At 36.5% G+C, this 20,031-nt stretch overlaps 1 protein-coding gene across 5 annotated transcripts in view; it reads left to right on the top strand.

The window, feature by feature from the left end:
* The first annotated feature begins 451 nt into the window (after window positions 1-451).
* LOC121368972 (platelet endothelial aggregation receptor 1-like) overlaps window positions 452-20,031 on the top strand; it is a 29,175-nt gene continuing 9,595 nt past the window's right edge. Inside the window, exons 1-4 of one of the 5 annotated variants that reach the window (XM_041493750.1) lie at window positions 452-612; window positions 3,389-3,880; window positions 9,371-9,461; window positions 10,051-10,321. In XM_041493750.1, the coding sequence (XP_041349684.1) occupies window positions 543-612; window positions 3,389-3,880; window positions 9,371-9,461; window positions 10,051-10,177 (780 nt within the window). In that variant the 5' untranslated portion in view covers window positions 452-542 and the 3' untranslated portion in view covers window positions 10,178-10,321. Of the gene's footprint in view, window positions 791-1,320; window positions 2,007-3,388; window positions 3,881-9,370; window positions 9,462-10,050; window positions 10,322-20,031 lie in introns of those variants that run through there. The other 4 variants (XM_041493751.1, XM_041493748.1, XM_041493752.1 and 1 more) reach the window with 4 other exon arrangements.

A 20,031-nucleotide genomic window follows, 5' to 3' on the forward strand; every position in this document is an offset into this window, starting at 1 on the left:
TGTTGTAATAAATATGTTTGCAAAAATTTGTAATCATATACGGCTTCTAGGTATGTGAATTTGAAGTGCCAAAATTTCGTCATATAGTATATATTGAATGTAATTATGAGGCAATAATTTACAAATACAGTTATGGTTTTTCCTTGTTTTTTAACATCTATAAAAATTGCTTTAAATGATCCAATATTTCTTGCTGTACTTGGTACATGTCGCACGCGCGCACGTACACACGTACACACGTACACACACACACACACACACACACACACACACACATACACACCTTTTATATAATCATTCATCAGTCCAATTAATTTAACATTAGCTACCTTTCTATGTGCACATGACACTAAAATACCTTTCTTAAAATAATAATAATAATAATAATAATAATAATAATAATGTGCATTATGTTCTGTATGTCTAATCTCTGTTTCGTATTTCTAGGACAACAGGGGAACACCAGTCAGGGTCTACACCACTGTTCATATTGTGAAGGACTCTGTTCAGCTTGCCAGCCAGGATACTATGGACAACACTGTATGAAACAATGCAGAGTCTGTGACCAAGACGAGATGTGTGACCATCAGAACGGAAACTGCGTCAAGAGAGGTAACAAAGGTTATATCATGGCCTGGTTATCCCGAAATAAAGCTACTCACCTGACAGGATCTACGGGGACATGGTGGGCATTGTCTACTCCATCTCACCCGGCGTACATTTTAGTAGGAAAGGCAATCCTTGTAATAAAGGGATGGCAATGCAGCGATTGCTGGATACTACAGCGGATGTAAGGAAGAACTGTGTTATTCAATGTCACACTCAACACATTTTAATTAAGCTATGGTTATGGTTTCGGACTTAAGGTTAAGGAACACACAGATAATGAGGAAAGAGGCCCGCTGACACTACGCAATGGGCTACTCTTTACCATTACAAGCAAGGGATCTATTATATGCAACATTCCACAGACAGAATAATACCACGACCTTTGTTACACCAGTTGTGGAGCACTGGTTGTAATGATAAATAGCTCAGCCGGCCCACCGACGGGGATCGATCCTAGACCGACCGCGTACGAGGCGAGCTCTTTACCACGTCTCACCCGTATAACAGAGGGAGCAATCTATTTTAAATGCTATTTTATTTTACACAGTGACTTTTTTCTAGTAGATTAAAACTATATAAAACTTTACAAAAATTATATAAGACCACAAACGCTGCTTGAAAAAATAGAAGCACCCCCCCCCCCCCCCCCCCCCCCCGCCGAAAACAAACAACGTCACAAAAAAAGGTAAAACCCCAAACTACTACCCCCCTAAAAAAAAAAAAACAACAACAACAACATGTGCATGTTTTCCAGGCGATTAACAATTAATTGTTATTATTATGTATTTATTTATTTATTATTGGTATTAGTAATATTATTTTGGGGTGTCGCAAATTTAATTACACTATGTTTTCTCATATAGTCCCAGTGGCTGTAGCAGTTTTATTAATGTTACCAGGCCACTGAACACTCCATCTCTTTTTCATGTTATATTAATGTAAACAAACACACGTGGGCTAAGGGACCGAATCACACCCATTTCTGTGCATTGTCCACAAATGCTGCATGACTTCAAGGTGCTGTGGGGGACAGTATGCAGTATCCAATGAAAACAAAGTGCACAAACAGAGTGATGATCAACATAAATACAAAAATTCAAGATTTAAATAAAAACAGTGTAAGGAACTGTGCAAAAATACAAATATCACAGATAGATACTGACTTTTACTCAAAATTTCAATTGTGCTGTATTGGCCATTCTCAAAGAGAATGTTACAACTCTGCACCACGGCGAGGTTATAGCACGCGCAGGGGCTACCTCAAGTAAGGTCTGGTCACTGATCGATCGCAGCAGTCAATTCGATGTGTTGTGTTGCCTGCTCTTCTAGTCTGTGTTCCCAAAATTACAACTACAGGTTCATCAGAAATAATTGTATCACCATCTGAAGTGCATCAGGTTTGTTAAGAACATACTTTTTGGGACAACGTAATTGACAAAGACAATATGGAAATGACTATCGATGTTTTAAACGCATTTTAAAACAAGACTAACTACTTTAAAATATCGCAACATGTCGGGAAAACGCATGCAAAGAATACTTAACCTTTCGTAAATAAATATTATTTTATGTATTTATACAAAAATAAGTGAAAATATACGTTTAGAAACAGACTTTAAAAAAAAAGAGTTCGTGACGTCATGTCAAGAGAAAAAAAAAGATTATTACCCCAATGGTCAATCATAACGGGGAACATATTTTTCATATTTTGTCAGTGGGAAGTATTCTGCATTGGTTTAACGTATATTACTACTGGACGATTTGACGCCAACAAACCAATCACCTTATCGGTACTAAATATGACGTCATCACTATTTGTCAAAGCACACAACATGATTTGCGTTTACATCTTTCTGGTTTCAGTGTTAAACTTGTAATAAAATGGTAGTTTAATGCAATTCATTATAGATGTGTGGGTTTTTTACAGAATATACTGAACTTTGGGTTTTGAAAATTATCTGTGAACCATGATTAAAATACAAAGTTAAAGCAATACCCAGAACAGTGTAAAGTGGTTTACGTCGTTTCTATATACATGAAGTCGATGTATATAAAAAATAAAGGCTTTAAAAAAAACCCCACTGTGCTGGGGTAATAAATAGAATAACAAACTCGGTACCAGTTATTATCAAATTTATGTCCCTCGTGAAATAATTTTCACTTGTCACTTGCTAAAGTTCGTGAAAGGGTAAATTATTTCACTCGGGACATACATTTTACAATAACTCGTTTATTATCCTCTATTTACGTCAAACTGTTATATAAGAGGGTTTTAAAGATTTGTGGAATTTCTTCAATAAAAACACAAAGTTATTATATGTACTCCTAATAGGTGTAGTATTAGAATAGGGATAATATCACTGTGTTTGGTTGTTAACATCGAAACACAATGATACTATCACTAAATATAAACGGGTAATGTGTAATTTAACTGCAAAAACTATAATAGTTAAAAATAGTTTACACTAATAATTACGATCAGTACCTTTATAAGTTTTCTTATTAAAACATGCTTTCTTCTTCATTATTATTATCATCATCATCATCATCATCATATCATCTTCATTATTATTATTATTATTATTATTATTATTGGTTGTAGTAGTAGCAGTTTTATTATCAGCATCATCTTCTTCATCTTAGTTTCATCAGTAGTAGTAGTAGTAGTAGTAGTAGTGGTGGTGGTGGTGGTGGTAGCAGCAACAATAGAAGTTATTATTGTTATTATATTATCATCATCATCATCATCATCATTACTATACACAAACTGCCTTTGTAGATCACTCCCTGAACATTAGCTCTATATGGGCGTACAACTGTGCGTTATGCAGTGGGCAATGTAAGTCCTGTGATTCAGGTTGGTATGGAGAAAACTGTACAGAAAGATGTATAAACTGTGAACTGGATGGCTGTAATATAACAACCGGCATTTGTTTTCAATGTAACAGTTATTATTGTGGAACAAACTGCACGGAAACTTGTCCGAAGACTTGTTCCAGGAGCCGTACGAAAAGAAGTGTATGTCACCGTGACACTCGGCAGTGTTTGAGTGGCTGTCAAAAAGGGATGTGGGGTGATCGCTGCGACATCCCATGCAGCAAAGGATGTTGGAATCGTGAATGTCATTTTGATGGCACCTGTCACTGCATACCTGGATACACTGGTTCACAATGTATAGCACTGCGAATGGATGAAGAATTACCTGCAGCCGATCCAAGAAGTACAACAAGTACAACAAGTGCAACTGAAAACTATAATGGACTGAATACACGTGAGTATACCCTGTACCCTCTATTACTTCAACCCCAAATATTGCATTTTTATGCAGGCACTGTTAGAACACTGAACTTTTGTTTGCAAATTTTATATCGTGTTTTGTTTCCTAAACAAAACCACCGCCCCCCCCCCCCAAAAAAAAAAAAATCCCCCCAAAACAAGAACAAACAAAACAAACAACAACACAACAAAAACAAAAGAGAACAAAAGCCAATAACAAAAAAAAAAAACCCAAAAAACCCCAAACAACTACAAACAACAAAAAACACCACCATACGTCAGTCTTTGTTTAACACACAAGAATCAAATACGAAAGTGCTGAATAACTGTGACGGAACATGCTCTTATCGTTTTCGCCTGTGGCGATGTTAATTGTTTTAGAGGGCTGTGTGCAGCTTGGTTACTTAATACCCCCGCGCGACGGTGGTAGTCTTGTATTTCAATATGCACTTAGAGGGTGTATACTACCAAATCAAATCCCATAGACGACAATAGTAACATATGTGGCTAAAACTCCTACCTGCAACGTATCAATCGACATAGACGTCACGGATATAAATACTACCACCCCTCACCCTTAAAGTGAATCAGAAAAAAATTGGGGGTCAAGGTTCTCATTTCTGAGATAACGGGTAGCGTCTATGGCTACCCTAGTTCCGCACAAAATTTGAGTACTTTTTTTTACAGGTACCCCATACATGTTCCAAGCACAAGGCTACTTGACACAGTGGTACTAGATGAAATAAAATTGCATACTTTTTTAGCCCAGATGAAACTAATTTTTTTTACAACCAACACACTCACATTTATAACCAATCACAGGACTTGTGGTGTTCACTTCTCTATCAAAAGTTGGGTGCACCTCGAACTTTGACCCAGCCGGAAGTTATTTGGTTTAGTACTACCTAGACCAGGTGGGCACTTTGTTACGTAATACCTCCGCGCGACCGTACCCCCTAATACACACCCAGACCAGGTGTGGAGGCCATGTGGTCAGTAGTTACGTAATACCTCCGCTAGTACGGTTTACGATCTGGGTATTGCTAGTGAAATGGCGACAGTAAGTCTGACCATCTAAGAAAAAATGCCGTCTTGGTCGCTGTGGAAATATCACATGATAGGGGGGAGTACCGCGATGTGCCCCCAGGCGATATTCGGTTTTTGTAATAAATAGATAGGATTTTAGATATATCGAGGAAAACATTTTGGAAGGCTCCGGAGGAACGTCGTCCACTGAACGATGTATATAAGTTCAGTCCGGACGTGGTAAATATATATTTCTGCTTTATTGTATAACCTTGATGTGATTGATGTGACTTTAAAAATATTTTAATACTGTATTATACCAATATTATTTAGACAGTGTTTCCGGTAATCTGACGAAGTAAATTGTAGGCTTCACTGTCTAATATTGTATACGAGTATTTGGTAATATAAAGCTTAGCCGGTCATCCTAGAGGACCTAGGTAAACTGTATGTCTTTATTGTGATATGTACCAGTATTAATTCTGTATTACAAGGTTACTGAATGAGTAGTTAAGGGTTAATTAAAAATTAACCAGTTAGGAATAGAGTTGTAATTCCTTTATTAATTAAGTTCCCCTGGCAGCGTTTCTCAATTATCACAGTGTGTGTGTTGTATCACGGGGAAGTGATTAGAATATTGTGTAAACTAGACACCTAGTGATTAACTAATTAAGTGATTAGTTCTGGGTTGTTATTATTTGTTGTTGTTAATTAACTACTGCGGCATATATTTGTCAGCGTAAGGTTAATACAGATTCCAAAGTGTATTGTGTTTTGTTGTGTTTTCTAGTGAACTAAAGGTGCTATATTATACATATTTATATAAGATCGTATCTCTGATATACCTAGATCCGAACCACTCGGGTATTGGACTGCCCGATACAGAGAGATCTAATAGATATACAGTTAGGAGAGATATTTGGATAATCGTGTTTTATTCAGTTACGGGTAGTATAGGATCCCCGTGACAATAACACTTAATTTTGATGGTCCACACTTAAAAGTGAGTAAAGCTAGCAGGTAGCAATAACAATCGCATGCTCGCTTGGCCTTACAAAACGTTTAACATTTGGTAAAATAAACATTGTTCTCTTCTTCAAACTTGCTTATGAACCTCATTAGGCTTTCCATCCACATTAAATAGTTTATTAGTGACACTGTGTGACTAAAGCTGTGTGGTTAAAATATATGTTGCTTTTCATACAAAAAGTACAATAATAAATTATATTTTGAATTTGGTAAAATAGTTATATATCTTTCAAAATTGTATTAACAGTTTCGCTTAAAGTTAACAAGGAGAGTTATCATGCAAATCAAGGGAAATCGACCTTTCGTCAAAATGCATTTATTTGGTGTATATTTTAGCCGATTTCACTAATTAATGAAGAAAATTATTGGAGCACCAGATACACAGCTACATTTCGTTTATATGTGTGGTTCAAGAAATGCCCCAGTATTTGTAAACACTTAAATATTTTGAACTAGATGTAAGGATGCGGTATAGGGCATACTCGCACAACTACTGAAATAAATCGAAATGTTTAAAAATGTCGAGACATTACATTTCATGACAATATTTAACACTCACAAAAATCCAATCATGCGGTGTCTTTGATACACTTTGATAACAACGAAATTAAGCAAATATACAACACAAATGTATATTCGTGTAAATCTTTCTTCTGCGTATTAGACCAACCCCTGTAACATAGGTTGAAGGGCTTGTGGATCGACATCGGTTGCTATGCCCATTATGAATAGAATAAGTTAATTAAAATCAGGACATTTTGCGCTTAAGTCATACTATAATTTTGGGTGTTCGAAACAAACTACACTGTAAGCTAGGTCTAGACGTGTGTTAAGCATGGCAAGGCATATATCCTCTCGGCCATTCAAAGTGATGTTACATTATTGCACGGCTATTATACAATTTACTATTTCATGTATCACAGCTGGCTAACCAGTGCTAGTTCTAATAATTATTTCAAATCATCTCTTTTTTAATACTGGTGACCGGCCTCGGTGGCGTCGTGGTAGGTCATCGGTCTACAGGCCGGTAGGTACTGGGTTCGGATCCCAGTCAAGGCATGGGATTTTTAATCCAGATACCGACTCCAAACCCTGAGTGAGTGCTCCGCAAGGCTCAATGGGTAGGTGTAAACCACTTGCACCGATCCGATCCGTGATCCATAACTGGTTCATCAAAGGCCATGGTTTGTGCTATCCTGCCTGTGGGAAGTGCAACTAAAAGATCCCTTGCTGCTAATCGGAAGAGTAGCCCATGTAGTGGCGACAGCGGTTTCCTCTCAAAATCTGTGTGGTCATTAACCATATGTTTGACGCCATATAACCGTAAATAAAATGTGTTGAGTGCGTCGTTAAATAAAACATTTCTTTCTTTTTAATACTGTATCGTAAACCAGTGGCAGGTTCATAAATTCTTAGGGTGTCAACGTTTTACAAAATTTGCTAACTGTAAGTTCCATGCAATAGCTTCTGGAAACAAATTGTAATTAAACTTATATTGTTTCCAATGGGGATGGTATGCAATTAGTGGTGCATATCAGGGCCGTGACTAATCTTTATATTAGGGGGAGTACGACACATATTGTTTGGAATATTTACTGAGTGGCGCAGGTGCTGTCTTGTTCTTAACCGCAGCACTGTCCAAGACATTCTAACTTAGGAATTAATCCGGCCATTAAAAGCGCTATCATTGCATGAACTAAACTAAGGACAATGTTCATATATTTCAAATAAACCAATGCAAATGTATAATCAGCTAGGCAATTACTAATTACCATATGAATGTATAAAAAGTATCAGTGTTTCCTTGATTTAAAAAATCTTATTGTAATAATTGAGTTTTATATTATCTGGTTTCTCTAGTGTGTGCAAATACGATTTCGAGTAAAACAAGCATGCTCAGAGTACTGCCAAAGCAATACATGACCCCTACGAGGTCCAACAACTTTTCTTTTCTCTTAAGTTCAAGGGCAGTAACTCTAAACATGAGTAAATGGCTATGGAAATCAATCTTGATCTGTAAAAGCTACATTCAAAATATCAGCTCAGTAGATTAAGGCATTGCGAAAAAACCCGGGAAGCGAGTTTCGTTATCTCATAAAATCAAGGGCCATATACCATATGTAAATAGCATCAAAGGTTAACTCACCTTATGTTTGTTCAGCAAATGTCGATGCATCAACTGTAAATATTTTATAAAAATTGTTGATACCTTATAATACATTCCTACTCGAGACAGCGCACAATGCGGTTGTGTTTATCAAACGTCGATGTTTCTCTCCCCTCCACCCTTGGGGCTCTGCTGCACGAGCTTGGTCGCTTGGCCAAGTATCGTGTTGAACACAATGGGAGCACGGCTATTGTCACCTTGTATTATGGTGACAATAAACAGAATAGATCGCGAAGTAGGAGGAGACGTCGTCCCACGGCAGCTCAGGGGGAACCAAACCGGGCGGCTCATCCAGAAGAAGACGAGACCGGCAGTGGCGGTTCAGGGGGAGCCAAAACCGGCAGCTTTGACCTAACTACTAAATTCGTATTCCAAATTCCGCCCACCTCAAACTTACCCCCCCCCCCCCCCCCCCCCCCTGGCCCGGACCATATAGATCGGACTTTAAACTTTTAGACCTTCGTTCAAAATTTCATGTCGAAATTACTTCTTTTTGAATTTTTTTTTATTAAATAGTCCGATCCTCTCTTCTTTCTCTTATTTATTTTTGGACTATTCGGTCGATCAGTCAATTCAATTATTTTTGGCTTCTAACTTTTTTGTTTCTAATTTTAATCCTACTAATTTCTTTTACTAATTTCTATTTTCAAAATTCTGTCCATTTTCACCCCCACCCCCATCCCAAATCAGGCGTGTTATCTATCTATCTATCCAATTTCTTTTTGACCGCCCAATCTAATCTAGCGACCAAATTTAATGAGTAGAATTTTCTTTATGAATTATATTAATTAGAGATGCGCATCGAAATTTTAAAGGCCCACTATTTAATTTTTGGGTGTAAATTTCAAAATTATCCCCTTAATTTTGTTCTGTCCCGGAGCAAGTCACTGGCTATCCAGAGACAGGCCCCTGGATGGACATGCTCGAAACTCTAGTGGTATATGAGCATGTAAAAATTATTCGCATTCGCACTCGCACATCTCAGGGTTTAGTGAGCATATGAAACCGAATAGGAAGAAGATATGTCGCGTCGCACACGTGCGGTTAGGATACGGCAATTGAAATCAATGATTTCTAAAATAATCGCTCGCGGCCGGTTAGGATACAGCTTTAGAAGATGACCTTATGTGGGACGACACACAGACAGACAAACAGAAGGACGGAGATGAAACATGTAGTCCCACCCCCCACCCCCCACCCTGCGCACGTTGTTTGATTATTAAACTGTTTTATGCTAACGCAAAGTGTTCAATCCTTTTCCAGATCAAGATGGTGTTTCCGAACTACCTTTGATTGTACTTCTTGGTAGTACAGTTATCTTGATTTTGATAACGACGGCGCTGTCATTTCTGTTGTAAGTATATTCGCACTTGTTCATGAAGTAAATTATGATGTAAACGAGGTTATGCTTGTTATGATGCCGGTGAGAGAGAGACTCTCTCTCTCTCTCTCTCTCTCTCTCTCTCTCTCTCTCTCTCTCTCTCTCTCTCTCTCTCTCTCTCTCTCTCTCTCTCTCTCTCTCTCTCTCTCTCTCTCTGTGTGTGTGGACGTATGTATATTCATATACCAACACACAACCATGTATATATGTATATATGTATGCAATTGTATTAACTATATTCTTCTTTCTCATCATGTAATCATTAAATAAAAATACATCGCTACGATTATATACATTTTGATAGTATTAGTAAAATATCATGTAAAATGAAGTCTGTTTTGTTAGAATGTTATTTTTCAACATCAAATAGTACATGTATTTACAAACTGTGACTCGCCCGATATATATTTATAGAATTCCTTTGTAGAAAAAGATTGCTATAGACCCAATATACAAAATATTATTCTTATCTTTACCAACTCTTCAATATATATATATATATATATATATATATATAATTTAATCTGAATTACTGATTTTCTGATGTGTGCATGTTCTGCAGGTGGAGAACATGCCGGGGGAAATATGGAAGAGATCAAGACTTGATGCTACAACTAGTAGACATAAAACACGATACATTTCATAGCAAAGAGACAGAATGTTTTGTTCGAGTAAAAACGGATCAGTAACCAATTCGCATTCATGTGTGTGGGGGCGGGACGTAGCCTAGTGGTAAAGCGTTCGCTTGATGCGCGGTCATTCTAGGATCGATCCTCGTCGGTGGACCCATTTGGCTATTTCTCGTTCCAGCCAGTGCACATCTGGTGTAGCAAAGGCCGTGGTATGTACTGTCCTCTCTCTGGAATGGTGCATATAAAATATCCCTTGCTGCTAATCGAAAAGAGTAGCTCATGAAGTGGGACAGCGGGTTTCCTCTCTCAATATCTGTGTGGTCCTTAACCATATGTCTGACGCCATATAACCGTAAATAAAATGTGTTGGGTGCGTCGTTAAATAAAACATGTCTTTCTGTTTTCATGTGTGTGTGTGTGTGTGTGTGTGTGTGTGTGTGTGTGTGTGTGTGTGTGTGCGTGTGTTGGTAATCATAGCTTTTGCAGGTAATACACCATTCCTATGTTAGATATACCTTTGCAAATTGCGTGAACGAAATGAGTTACCTGGCGTTTTAAAGGAACATGTTCATATTCAGATGACTGCTATAAGCAGGTACAGCGGCGTAACCGAGTTTTTAATAGCCAGTCATATCAAGGGAAAGATAAGTATTACTGGCAAAGGAAGAGAGAGAGAGAGAGAGAGAGAGAGAGAGAGAGAGAGAGAGAGAGAGAGAGAGAGAGAGAGAGAGAGAGAGAGAGAGAGAGAGAGAGAGAGGCAAATACGTAACCTGGTTATACTAGAAATGTGATACACAAAAGCTGATTATTAAAAATAAATATGTTCAAGATAAACTTGATAGACGGGCAGACGGACATACAGACCGGTAGGGGACTAACAAGTAGAACATTATAGCATAGTGCATGATAGACTGATGACTTGAAAATGGCACTTCCATGAATGGCATGGATTTTTACATTTGCAGCCACATCTGTTCATTTTCATAATATAATATGGAGCAACATTGACACCATTCGGAATGGTAGTGACTAAATTGGTACATATGTCTTTCTTCCATCCAAAGTCCTCTGGGTTTAGTGAAGAATAGAAGAAGAACAATTATTTTATTATAGTAACGCATGTTGTACATAAATCATGTAATATAAATATATGTATGCAGAGGTTAAAAGATACAGCATCCGGTCAAACGGCCTACGAGACACTCCAAACTTTTAGAATTCTAAAATATTTAAAAATACATTGTGCTAACTACTAAGTAAAACAATTTAATGTGCTGATTATAAAATATAATACTGATTCTAAATTTGATTTGGATTATTAAATAAAAGCAAACATAAAATTGTTATACACCAAGTGTTTTTTCTCTTGAACATGGTTAAAATAGTATCGTCCAACGGTTTAACCAAGTTGGCAGAAATCAGAAGTGATTTAAACTGGCCCATAGGTCTTAATTCAAGAACGTTAGGGTATATTATAGAGGCTGCATCCCATAACTTCATTCTTAAATCTGAATAGACATTACATGTGATCCAAAAAAAAACTAAATTCATCTTCTATGATATTTTGGTTACAACATTTACAAATACGACTATTTAACGGGGTTATCGGCCTTGTAAGTTTACCAATTTCAACTTCCAAGGGTAAGGTGCCGCACCGTAATTTAGTTTATTGCTGGTGGGTGATTGTTTTCCAGAGTTCGGCACAACTTGGCGTGATAGAGAGCCCTGTTCACGAATGCCCCCAGTGTAATAGGTGGCCACCGAGCATAGAATCACTACTGTAGACTTTAAGCTCCCAGTAGAAATATACAGTAGCATTGTTGTGTGAAGGAACTCATGATCTCCCTGCCCATGATCTGTCAAAATGTGACACTATGGCATAATATGCTACTGTGGAATGGGAATTGATATTCTAAACAAGAAAATGAAGACTATGTATGAGTTATGTTATATCTGCAATACAGACTCGCCTTCCACTGATGTCACAGTCCAGACAATTACTCTCATTTCTGCCTGTTTTGGCATGATGAAAACCAAGGACATGCCAGCGACCAGATTACTCACGATGTTAGACTCGCCCTAAACTATATGCTGGAAATTAGAGTCGTAAATTTACCGTTAAAACTAAATTTGCGACAGTAAAACCACCGATATACGTCCGCAAATCGAAAAACACAGTAGGGTTATCCCCTAATTAAGTTATTTATTCCACACTCCATTAGTGTAGACTTGACTTAATTTGTGACTTGGAATTGGATACTATTCATTAAATGGTATCAAAATGGGCTGTACCGTACCTACCTGATTAATTTTTAAGATGTTATCGACTAACAGAGACATTTTAACGATAGTAATTATATATCAAATATATTTTTCTGCATAAAATATTAGTGGCTGTATATTAAACGTGTTTCTGATCGTTCTAATATTTGCACTTAGTTAAATTTCATTGTATTTCCTAAACTATTTGAAGACAAAATCTAGTTTGAGCTTGTTACAAATATTAAGACAACCAGAAACACATTGAATATACAGACATTGATATTCTAAATAAGAAAATATATTATGTAACATGTAAGTGTAATCGTAGAAATATTTTATTAGTCGGAAACATTTTACAATGCAGCAAACTCAGGAATGTCCCTTTAATGCATTTTGTATGCGCAGTGGTTCGAGCGCGAAAATCACGATATCAATCGACCCTATATGATGTCTCATCGCAACTCGGGCGTACGGTCTACGGTAGAGCTACATCCCGACCACGAACACAATAAAAAATATTATCTTTTAAATAATAACAAATGCTGTGTCCTCTAGCATGGTATCAGTAATATACCCAGTATAAACTGCATAAAATAAAAACTGATAATTCGGGTAATTATGTAATTCTTGATATAACAATAGAAGGGGAGAAGATTACACTGGTTAATATTTACGGACCGAATGGGGATAAACCACAATTTTATGAGAACATTTTTAACTCAGTAGAAGAATTTGAAAATGAAAAATATGTTATATGTGGTGACTTCAACTTAGTACTTAACCCTGATTTAGATACGAGAAACTACTTACATATTAATAATCCCAAAGCTAGAGATCTAATTTTAGAAAACTTTGAGAAATTTAGTTTCGTAGATCCATTTCGCGAACTTTACCCGAATTAAAAAAAATATACGTGGACTAAAAAAAATCCTATTAAACAAGCTAGATTAGATTTTTTTTTCTCCTATCAGAAAATTTAATATCACTTGTAAATAAAATATCTATTGAGAGCAATTATAGATCTGACCATTCCGGAGTGATACTTTATTTAAAGGTACATCATTGTAAAAGAGGTAAGGGGCTGTGGAAATTTAATAACTCCTTACTTAAGGATAAAACATACGTCAACTCCATTAAAGAGATAATTGAAAATGTTAAATGCCAATACACAGTTCCTGTATATAACATAGAAAACTAGGTCAAATTCCTAATGAGAATATCCAGTTTACGATTAACGATCAACTTTTTCTAGAAGTTTTATTGATAGAAATTAGGGGGAAAACTATCTCATATTCCTCATTTAAGTAAAAAAAACAAAAAAAAACGAAAATATATTAGAAACAAAAATTTGTGAGGAAATAAAAATACTCGAAGAAGATAAAAATAATATAACTTTAGATTTATTAGAAGCAAAACGTAATGAATTAATAGAAATGCGTAGGAATAAGTTAAAAGGTAATTTCATTAGATCTAGGGCAAACTGGATAGAAGAAGGGGAGAAACCCACTAAATATTTTTGTAATTTGGAATCCAGAAATTATCATAGTAAACTTATTTCCAGAATAGAACTTGATGACGGCAGTATAGTAACACATTTTTTTAATGAAAAGTTGTATTCAAAAAGCGCCCCTTCAGCAAATGAAAATAACACAACTATTAATAACATTAAGGTAAATAAATTAACAGATACAGAAGCAGAAGAATTAGAAGGGGAAATAACCTACAACGAAGCATTAGAATTTCTTAAAAATATGAAAAATGATAAAAGTCCTGGCTCAGATGGTTTTACGGCAGAATTCTTTAAGTTTTTTTGGGATAAATTTAGGTAATTTTACAATTAGGTCTATTAACTATAGCTATAGTATAAAAGAAATGTCTAGTAAACAAAAATTAGGAATCATTACCTATATACCAAAAGCCAATAAACCAAAGTAGTTTTTGAAAAATTGGCGACCTATTACTTTGCTAAATTGAATATATAAAATTGCTTCTGGGTGCATTGCAAATAGATTGAAAAAAGTATTAGATAAAATTATAGCAAACGATCAAACCGGTTTTATTAAAGGCAGGTTTATAGGTGAAAATATACGATTAATCTATGATATAATGCAATATACTGTGAATACCATAAAATACCAGGGATGTTAGTATTAGCGGATTTCGAGAAAGCTTTTGATTCAGTCTCCTGGCGTTTTATTGAACAATCTTTAGATATCTTTAACTTTAAATCTTCAATAAAAAATTGGATAAAAACGTTTTATAATAACTCAGTGTCCAGAATATTACAAAATGGATTTTTATCACAGAGTTTTAATCTAGAAAGAGGATATAGACAAGGTAATCCGCCATCCCCTTATTATCTTCATAATATGCTCCGAAACATTAGCAATACTAATTCGAAACTCCAAAGACGTTAAAGGTATAGATATAGATGGGGAAAGTTATATTATATCTCAATAGTGTTCACTTTATTAGGTGTAAAATTTTCGCTTAACTTGGACGAAACGATTTTGCAAAATACTGAACCAAAAATACTTGAAATGAAAAACACGATAAAACAGTGGTTAACGAGAAAACTTACAGTTATGGGCAGAATTGTTGTTGTAAGAACTCTCATTATTTCCAAAATAACACATTTATTAATTTCATTACCAAATCCATCACTAAAATTGTTAAAAGAAATAAACAAAATCATTTTAAATTTTATATGGCAAAATAAACCAGATAAAATCAAACGTGAAGTTTTAATGCAAGCTTATCAGTTTGGGGGTATTAAAATGTTAGACGTTGTAAATTTTACAACAGCACTGAAATTGACTTGGATAAGAAGTTTATTTCTATCACGATCCAATTGGACAACTCTCTTTCAATCTGTTACAGGCTTAACAACTAAACAATTAATAATATATGGAGATAATTTTATTCAAATTAAGAAAAGGAACATACATAATTTGTTTTGGAAAGATGTATTAAATAGCTGGCTAATACTTCAACAAAAACGCGGCTTTAATAATGATGATTTGTTAAGTTCTAATATTTGGTATAATAATAACATATTAATAGATAGAAAAACAATATTTCATAAACACTATATTGAAAAGGGTATATTATTTATACAAGATTTATTAGATGACGAAGGACGATACATGAACTTTGATACCTTCAAAGCAAAATATAACATAAGGTCAATTTTTTTAGAATATACCTCGTTATTAACAGCTGTCAAATCCTTTATGCGTGATATAATAAATACAAATAACCAAACATTCAATTTAGGCAAAAATCCAATATTTCCATCGAAAATTAAATTCTTTCTAAAAGACCAATTGGGAAGTAAAATCTTTTACAAACTACTAAATAAATCATCTATAGTTCCTACATCACAAATGAAATATTCAGCGGAAGGGTGTGATTTTACCTCTTCATTATGGGCGAAATATTATAGTTTACCATTTTGCTCTTAAAAGACCCAACACTTTTTATACTTTTGGTGATAATATTCAAAATTGACCGTATTTGTTAGGTTATCCCTGTCCTGAGTCAGACCCCCGATCCTATTGGAGGCCGGACTCGGGATAGGCGTGTTCGAAACCCTAGTGGTATATGGACACATTAAACCAGTTACTAAGCTAACCTAAGCCAACCTGTCCATCCATGGTATCTTGCAAAATCACACTATGGATGATTCCACAACAAGCCTGTGTGGTTAAAGAAGACATCCTAATTAATATTTATTACTACATTGCAACCATCTGCTAGGACGAAATTCTTCATAACTGCCCCAGAACTTGCCAGGCTAGAGACGGAAGTTCACAGATGGCAGGAGTTAAACCAGACAGGTGAACACAGCATCATGGTTTGTCTAAAGCCTGGTTGATAAGACATGGAATCAACATTCGAGACATCACAGTGATGCTTAAAAGCTTTACCAATCCATTTGCAGTTAAAACTCATGACTTATATAACCTAGTTACCAAGTCAGTTGTACCTGACCAAGTCAAAGAAGATTTCTGCAACCAAAGTGAGACAGGGAGCAAACTGTTCAAAAGTTTTATTGCAGAGCCGATCCAAACAATAGCTGTCAATCTGTGGTCACCTTTGAAGAAGCAAAAACTAGCCACTTGGAAGAGCACAGCCAAGGAAGTTAAGATCAAGTTTGTTGAACTCCGTGAAGACCTATCACGTTTTGCTCGTCTATTAATAGTGTGCAAATCGAGGCCTGAAATAAATCTGAAGGACGCAATCGGAGAACATGAATTTTCTGTGTGGTGCCGAGATCAATGTTTGCTGCTAATTTCTACATGTTGCATTGCTCAAAGAAAAGCAGCTTCCTGGGCATTCTGGAGAAACTACCCGAAAACTCAACCATAAACTCAGATGAAATGGACATTTCAACGGGCATGGTAGATTTACCAGCTGCTGAGGTACCATTAGAGAACACACTTACCAAGAATGTTGTTTTGGTAGATGCAATGACTGAGGTTCAATCAATGGGAAAACCACACATAATCAGGAACTGTTCTGAGATCGCAGATCATTTTATACATCATGTGGTAAAGAAATACAGGAGATACGATGATATACACGTGATCTGCGATCGATATGATGTACCTAGTTAATTAAAGATAGCAACTCGAATCAAGAGACAAGGGTGTCAGCCAGTGGTGTCTTACCACATTTCCGATACAACAAATATTGCGAAATTGCCCCTGAAGTAACTTCTAGCTCACACAAAGACGAAGATGGAGTTGGCAACATATCTTACAAAGAAGATACTTGATGTCATTCCAGAGAATTTGTGCTTTGTCATGACATTTGGAAATCAATGTAGGGAACGCACCAGGTTATGAGTCACTTAGATAGTGAGCAAGACCCCCCCCCCCCCCCCCCCCAAAGTTGCTATTGCATGCTTTAGATGCAACACACTCAATGGGGCAACAAGTTCGTGCTTTCATTGAGACTTATGCCAGGACACATCATTTGTGACAGGTACTGGAACCAAGAACAGAGTGGTCCCCTTGAAGCCCATTGTATAAGCCACTGGAGAATTCAAAGTCGCTGCCTTGTCAGCTTTTCATGCACTTACCGGTGCAGATAATACAGGTAGCTTGGCTGGCAAGGAAAAACTTACATGTGAAAGACATTCAAAGACTATGACATCATCAGAGCTATGATAAATCTTCGGACAAACAACAAGTAACTCTTGCGCTGGTATTGAGAAGTTTGTTTACCAGATTTATGAGCTGCACACATCGATTTCAAATATGAGCTACTTCGTTGGTAGCTGTTCAAGACAAAACAAGAACAAGCTGAGCGACTACCACCTACACCAGGCATACTTTATCAAACCACACTACGAGCTCACCATCAATTGATAGTATGGAACAGTGACACTGTTGCCAATCTCGAACTCCCATCACCCGATGACTATGGATGGAAACTTGATGACGAAGAGTAGGTTCCTATCGTGACAAAGCAGTTGCCTGCACCTAATGCAGTATTACATTTGGTGAAGTATGCCTGTGTGAAAAGGAAATGTTCAACAAATCGGTGTATCTGCTGGAAAGCTGGTATGAACTGTACAGACTTATGCAGCTGTTCTGACAGTGACGACGACGGATGTGAGAACATGGAGGATGAGCATGAAGGGGTGGTCGGCGACTGTGATGACGATAACGATCTTGAAGAAAACGACATTGATTAGTTTGACTATGATGACGATGATGGACATATGTCAAGTGATTAAAACAGTTTTGAATTTTACTTGCGAACTGCGCAGTTCTCTCAGTGGTTACACAGTCATGGCAGTGACTCGCTTGGTTGAATTACAATACTGGTCCACAATATATTTATCATTGTAGAAAAGTATGTACTTTTAGTGTGCAGAGGATATTTTATCAACTATTTAGCTTATATTTGTAGGAGGCTGTTGTTTAAATAGTTTGTCTGGTCCTGCAATACCTAAGTAATCAGTCTAGTGTACTTCACACATGACCACGTCGTTTAGGAAAATATCACTTGAAAACTGTAATTTCTGTCAAATATTTTTAGCAAAATAGCATGATACATATACATTTTGATGTATACATTGATCCTATTGCATTTTATATGGTCAGAATAAGAATCAGCATGCCTAAAAACATAGGAATCATTTCAAATGAGAAAAGTGGACTACTCTAACTCTTTTTTGAAAAGTACACTATAAATTGGACTACTCTAACTCTTTTGGAAAAGTACACCAGAGTGCCAACAAGTTGTTTTTTTATCTTCACTGAGACCTACTGAGCAGAAAAATCCCACTGGACCCCATTTTGTGGCCATTGGCTCCCTGACTAAATACACATCGGCTATTGGCAGTCATAAATGGTAAATATATGAAAATATTATTTATGTATAATTGTGTAAAACCACAGTTTAAGGAGCTGTGTGTGTGTGTGTGGGGGGGGGGGGGGTATAATACATAAATCAAGTAAGTATATTTTAAAACTTTGTATAGATGTCAGTGTTTTAAAACTGTACAATTAATTCTGGATGGAATTTAAAAGATTCCAAAACATTTCTGTTGCCAAATATATAATTTCTCTTCGGCTTGAGATGATCACACCCCACCAAAATGTTGCACACAGTCAGTGACACTGTTCACACTGAGGAGGAGGGTCCGTCTTTAAAATAAATGAATGTGTCAAATATGTATGGTCGATGCGGACACGACACAAGATTACTTCACCCTTCCTGCGCCACCTGTAGGATGACTGCCACTCTCCCAGGACTGGTTTGACAGAATGAACCTTGTTCGCAACCACACCATCCCAATCATCTTGCTAAGTCGAAGAAATATAATGGTTAATATGCCATTTAAAATCACTGTAGGGGACACCAACATTGAGACGGGGCAAGTTCAAAGTAGACTTGGCAGCAACATCTGCCTTTTCGTTACCCAACAAAATATAACATCTGTATTGGCAATTGATAAAAAGACACACTCTCGCATCACCATCCCAACTTAGGGATGCTCCAATTTCATGTACTGTAAAGCTTGGAGGCACGGAAGTGAGTCTGTAAAAATAATATATTTGGATGCATACGAATCCTTAATCTGTTCCAGGGCTTTAATAACTGCCCAGGTTTCAGCAGTAAATTTTGATGCTGAATCGGGCAATCTCATATGAAATTATTGCGTCTGATGGAAAAATTGTAGCACAAGCCACAGAATTCCCATCCTGTGATCCGTCTGTGTAAACAAGAATGTAATCACAGTACTTCTCTTGGATTTCCATTAAATGTTGTTTTTAAATAACTGGATCTGTGCGATATTTCTTTAGATGCACAAGATCGAATAAATGTTTTGGTGGTTTGATACACCTAGGTGGCAAAATAAAATATGAAGGCGTTTCCAAAATGTCTGTTAAATCAATGATAGAAACTGATAAAAACTGCTTAATGAGAAAACCAAATGTTCGAATCGCATTCGGTTTTGCATCAAATAACTTCATATATTTGTTATCAAACACCGCTTTATGTGCAGGATGTTTTGGCATTGATTTAATCTTTGTAGCATACTGCAGAGAAAGCTTTGCACGTCTAGCACCCAAACTAGGTTCGTGTGCATCGACGTACATGCTCTCCACAGGAGATGTTTTGACAGCACC

Source organism: Gigantopelta aegis, chromosome 3 (genome assembly GCF_016097555.1).
Source record: "Gigantopelta aegis isolate Gae_Host chromosome 3, Gae_host_genome, whole genome shotgun sequence".
NCBI classification, from domain to species: domain Eukaryota; kingdom Metazoa; phylum Mollusca; class Gastropoda; order Neomphalida; family Peltospiridae; genus Gigantopelta; species Gigantopelta aegis.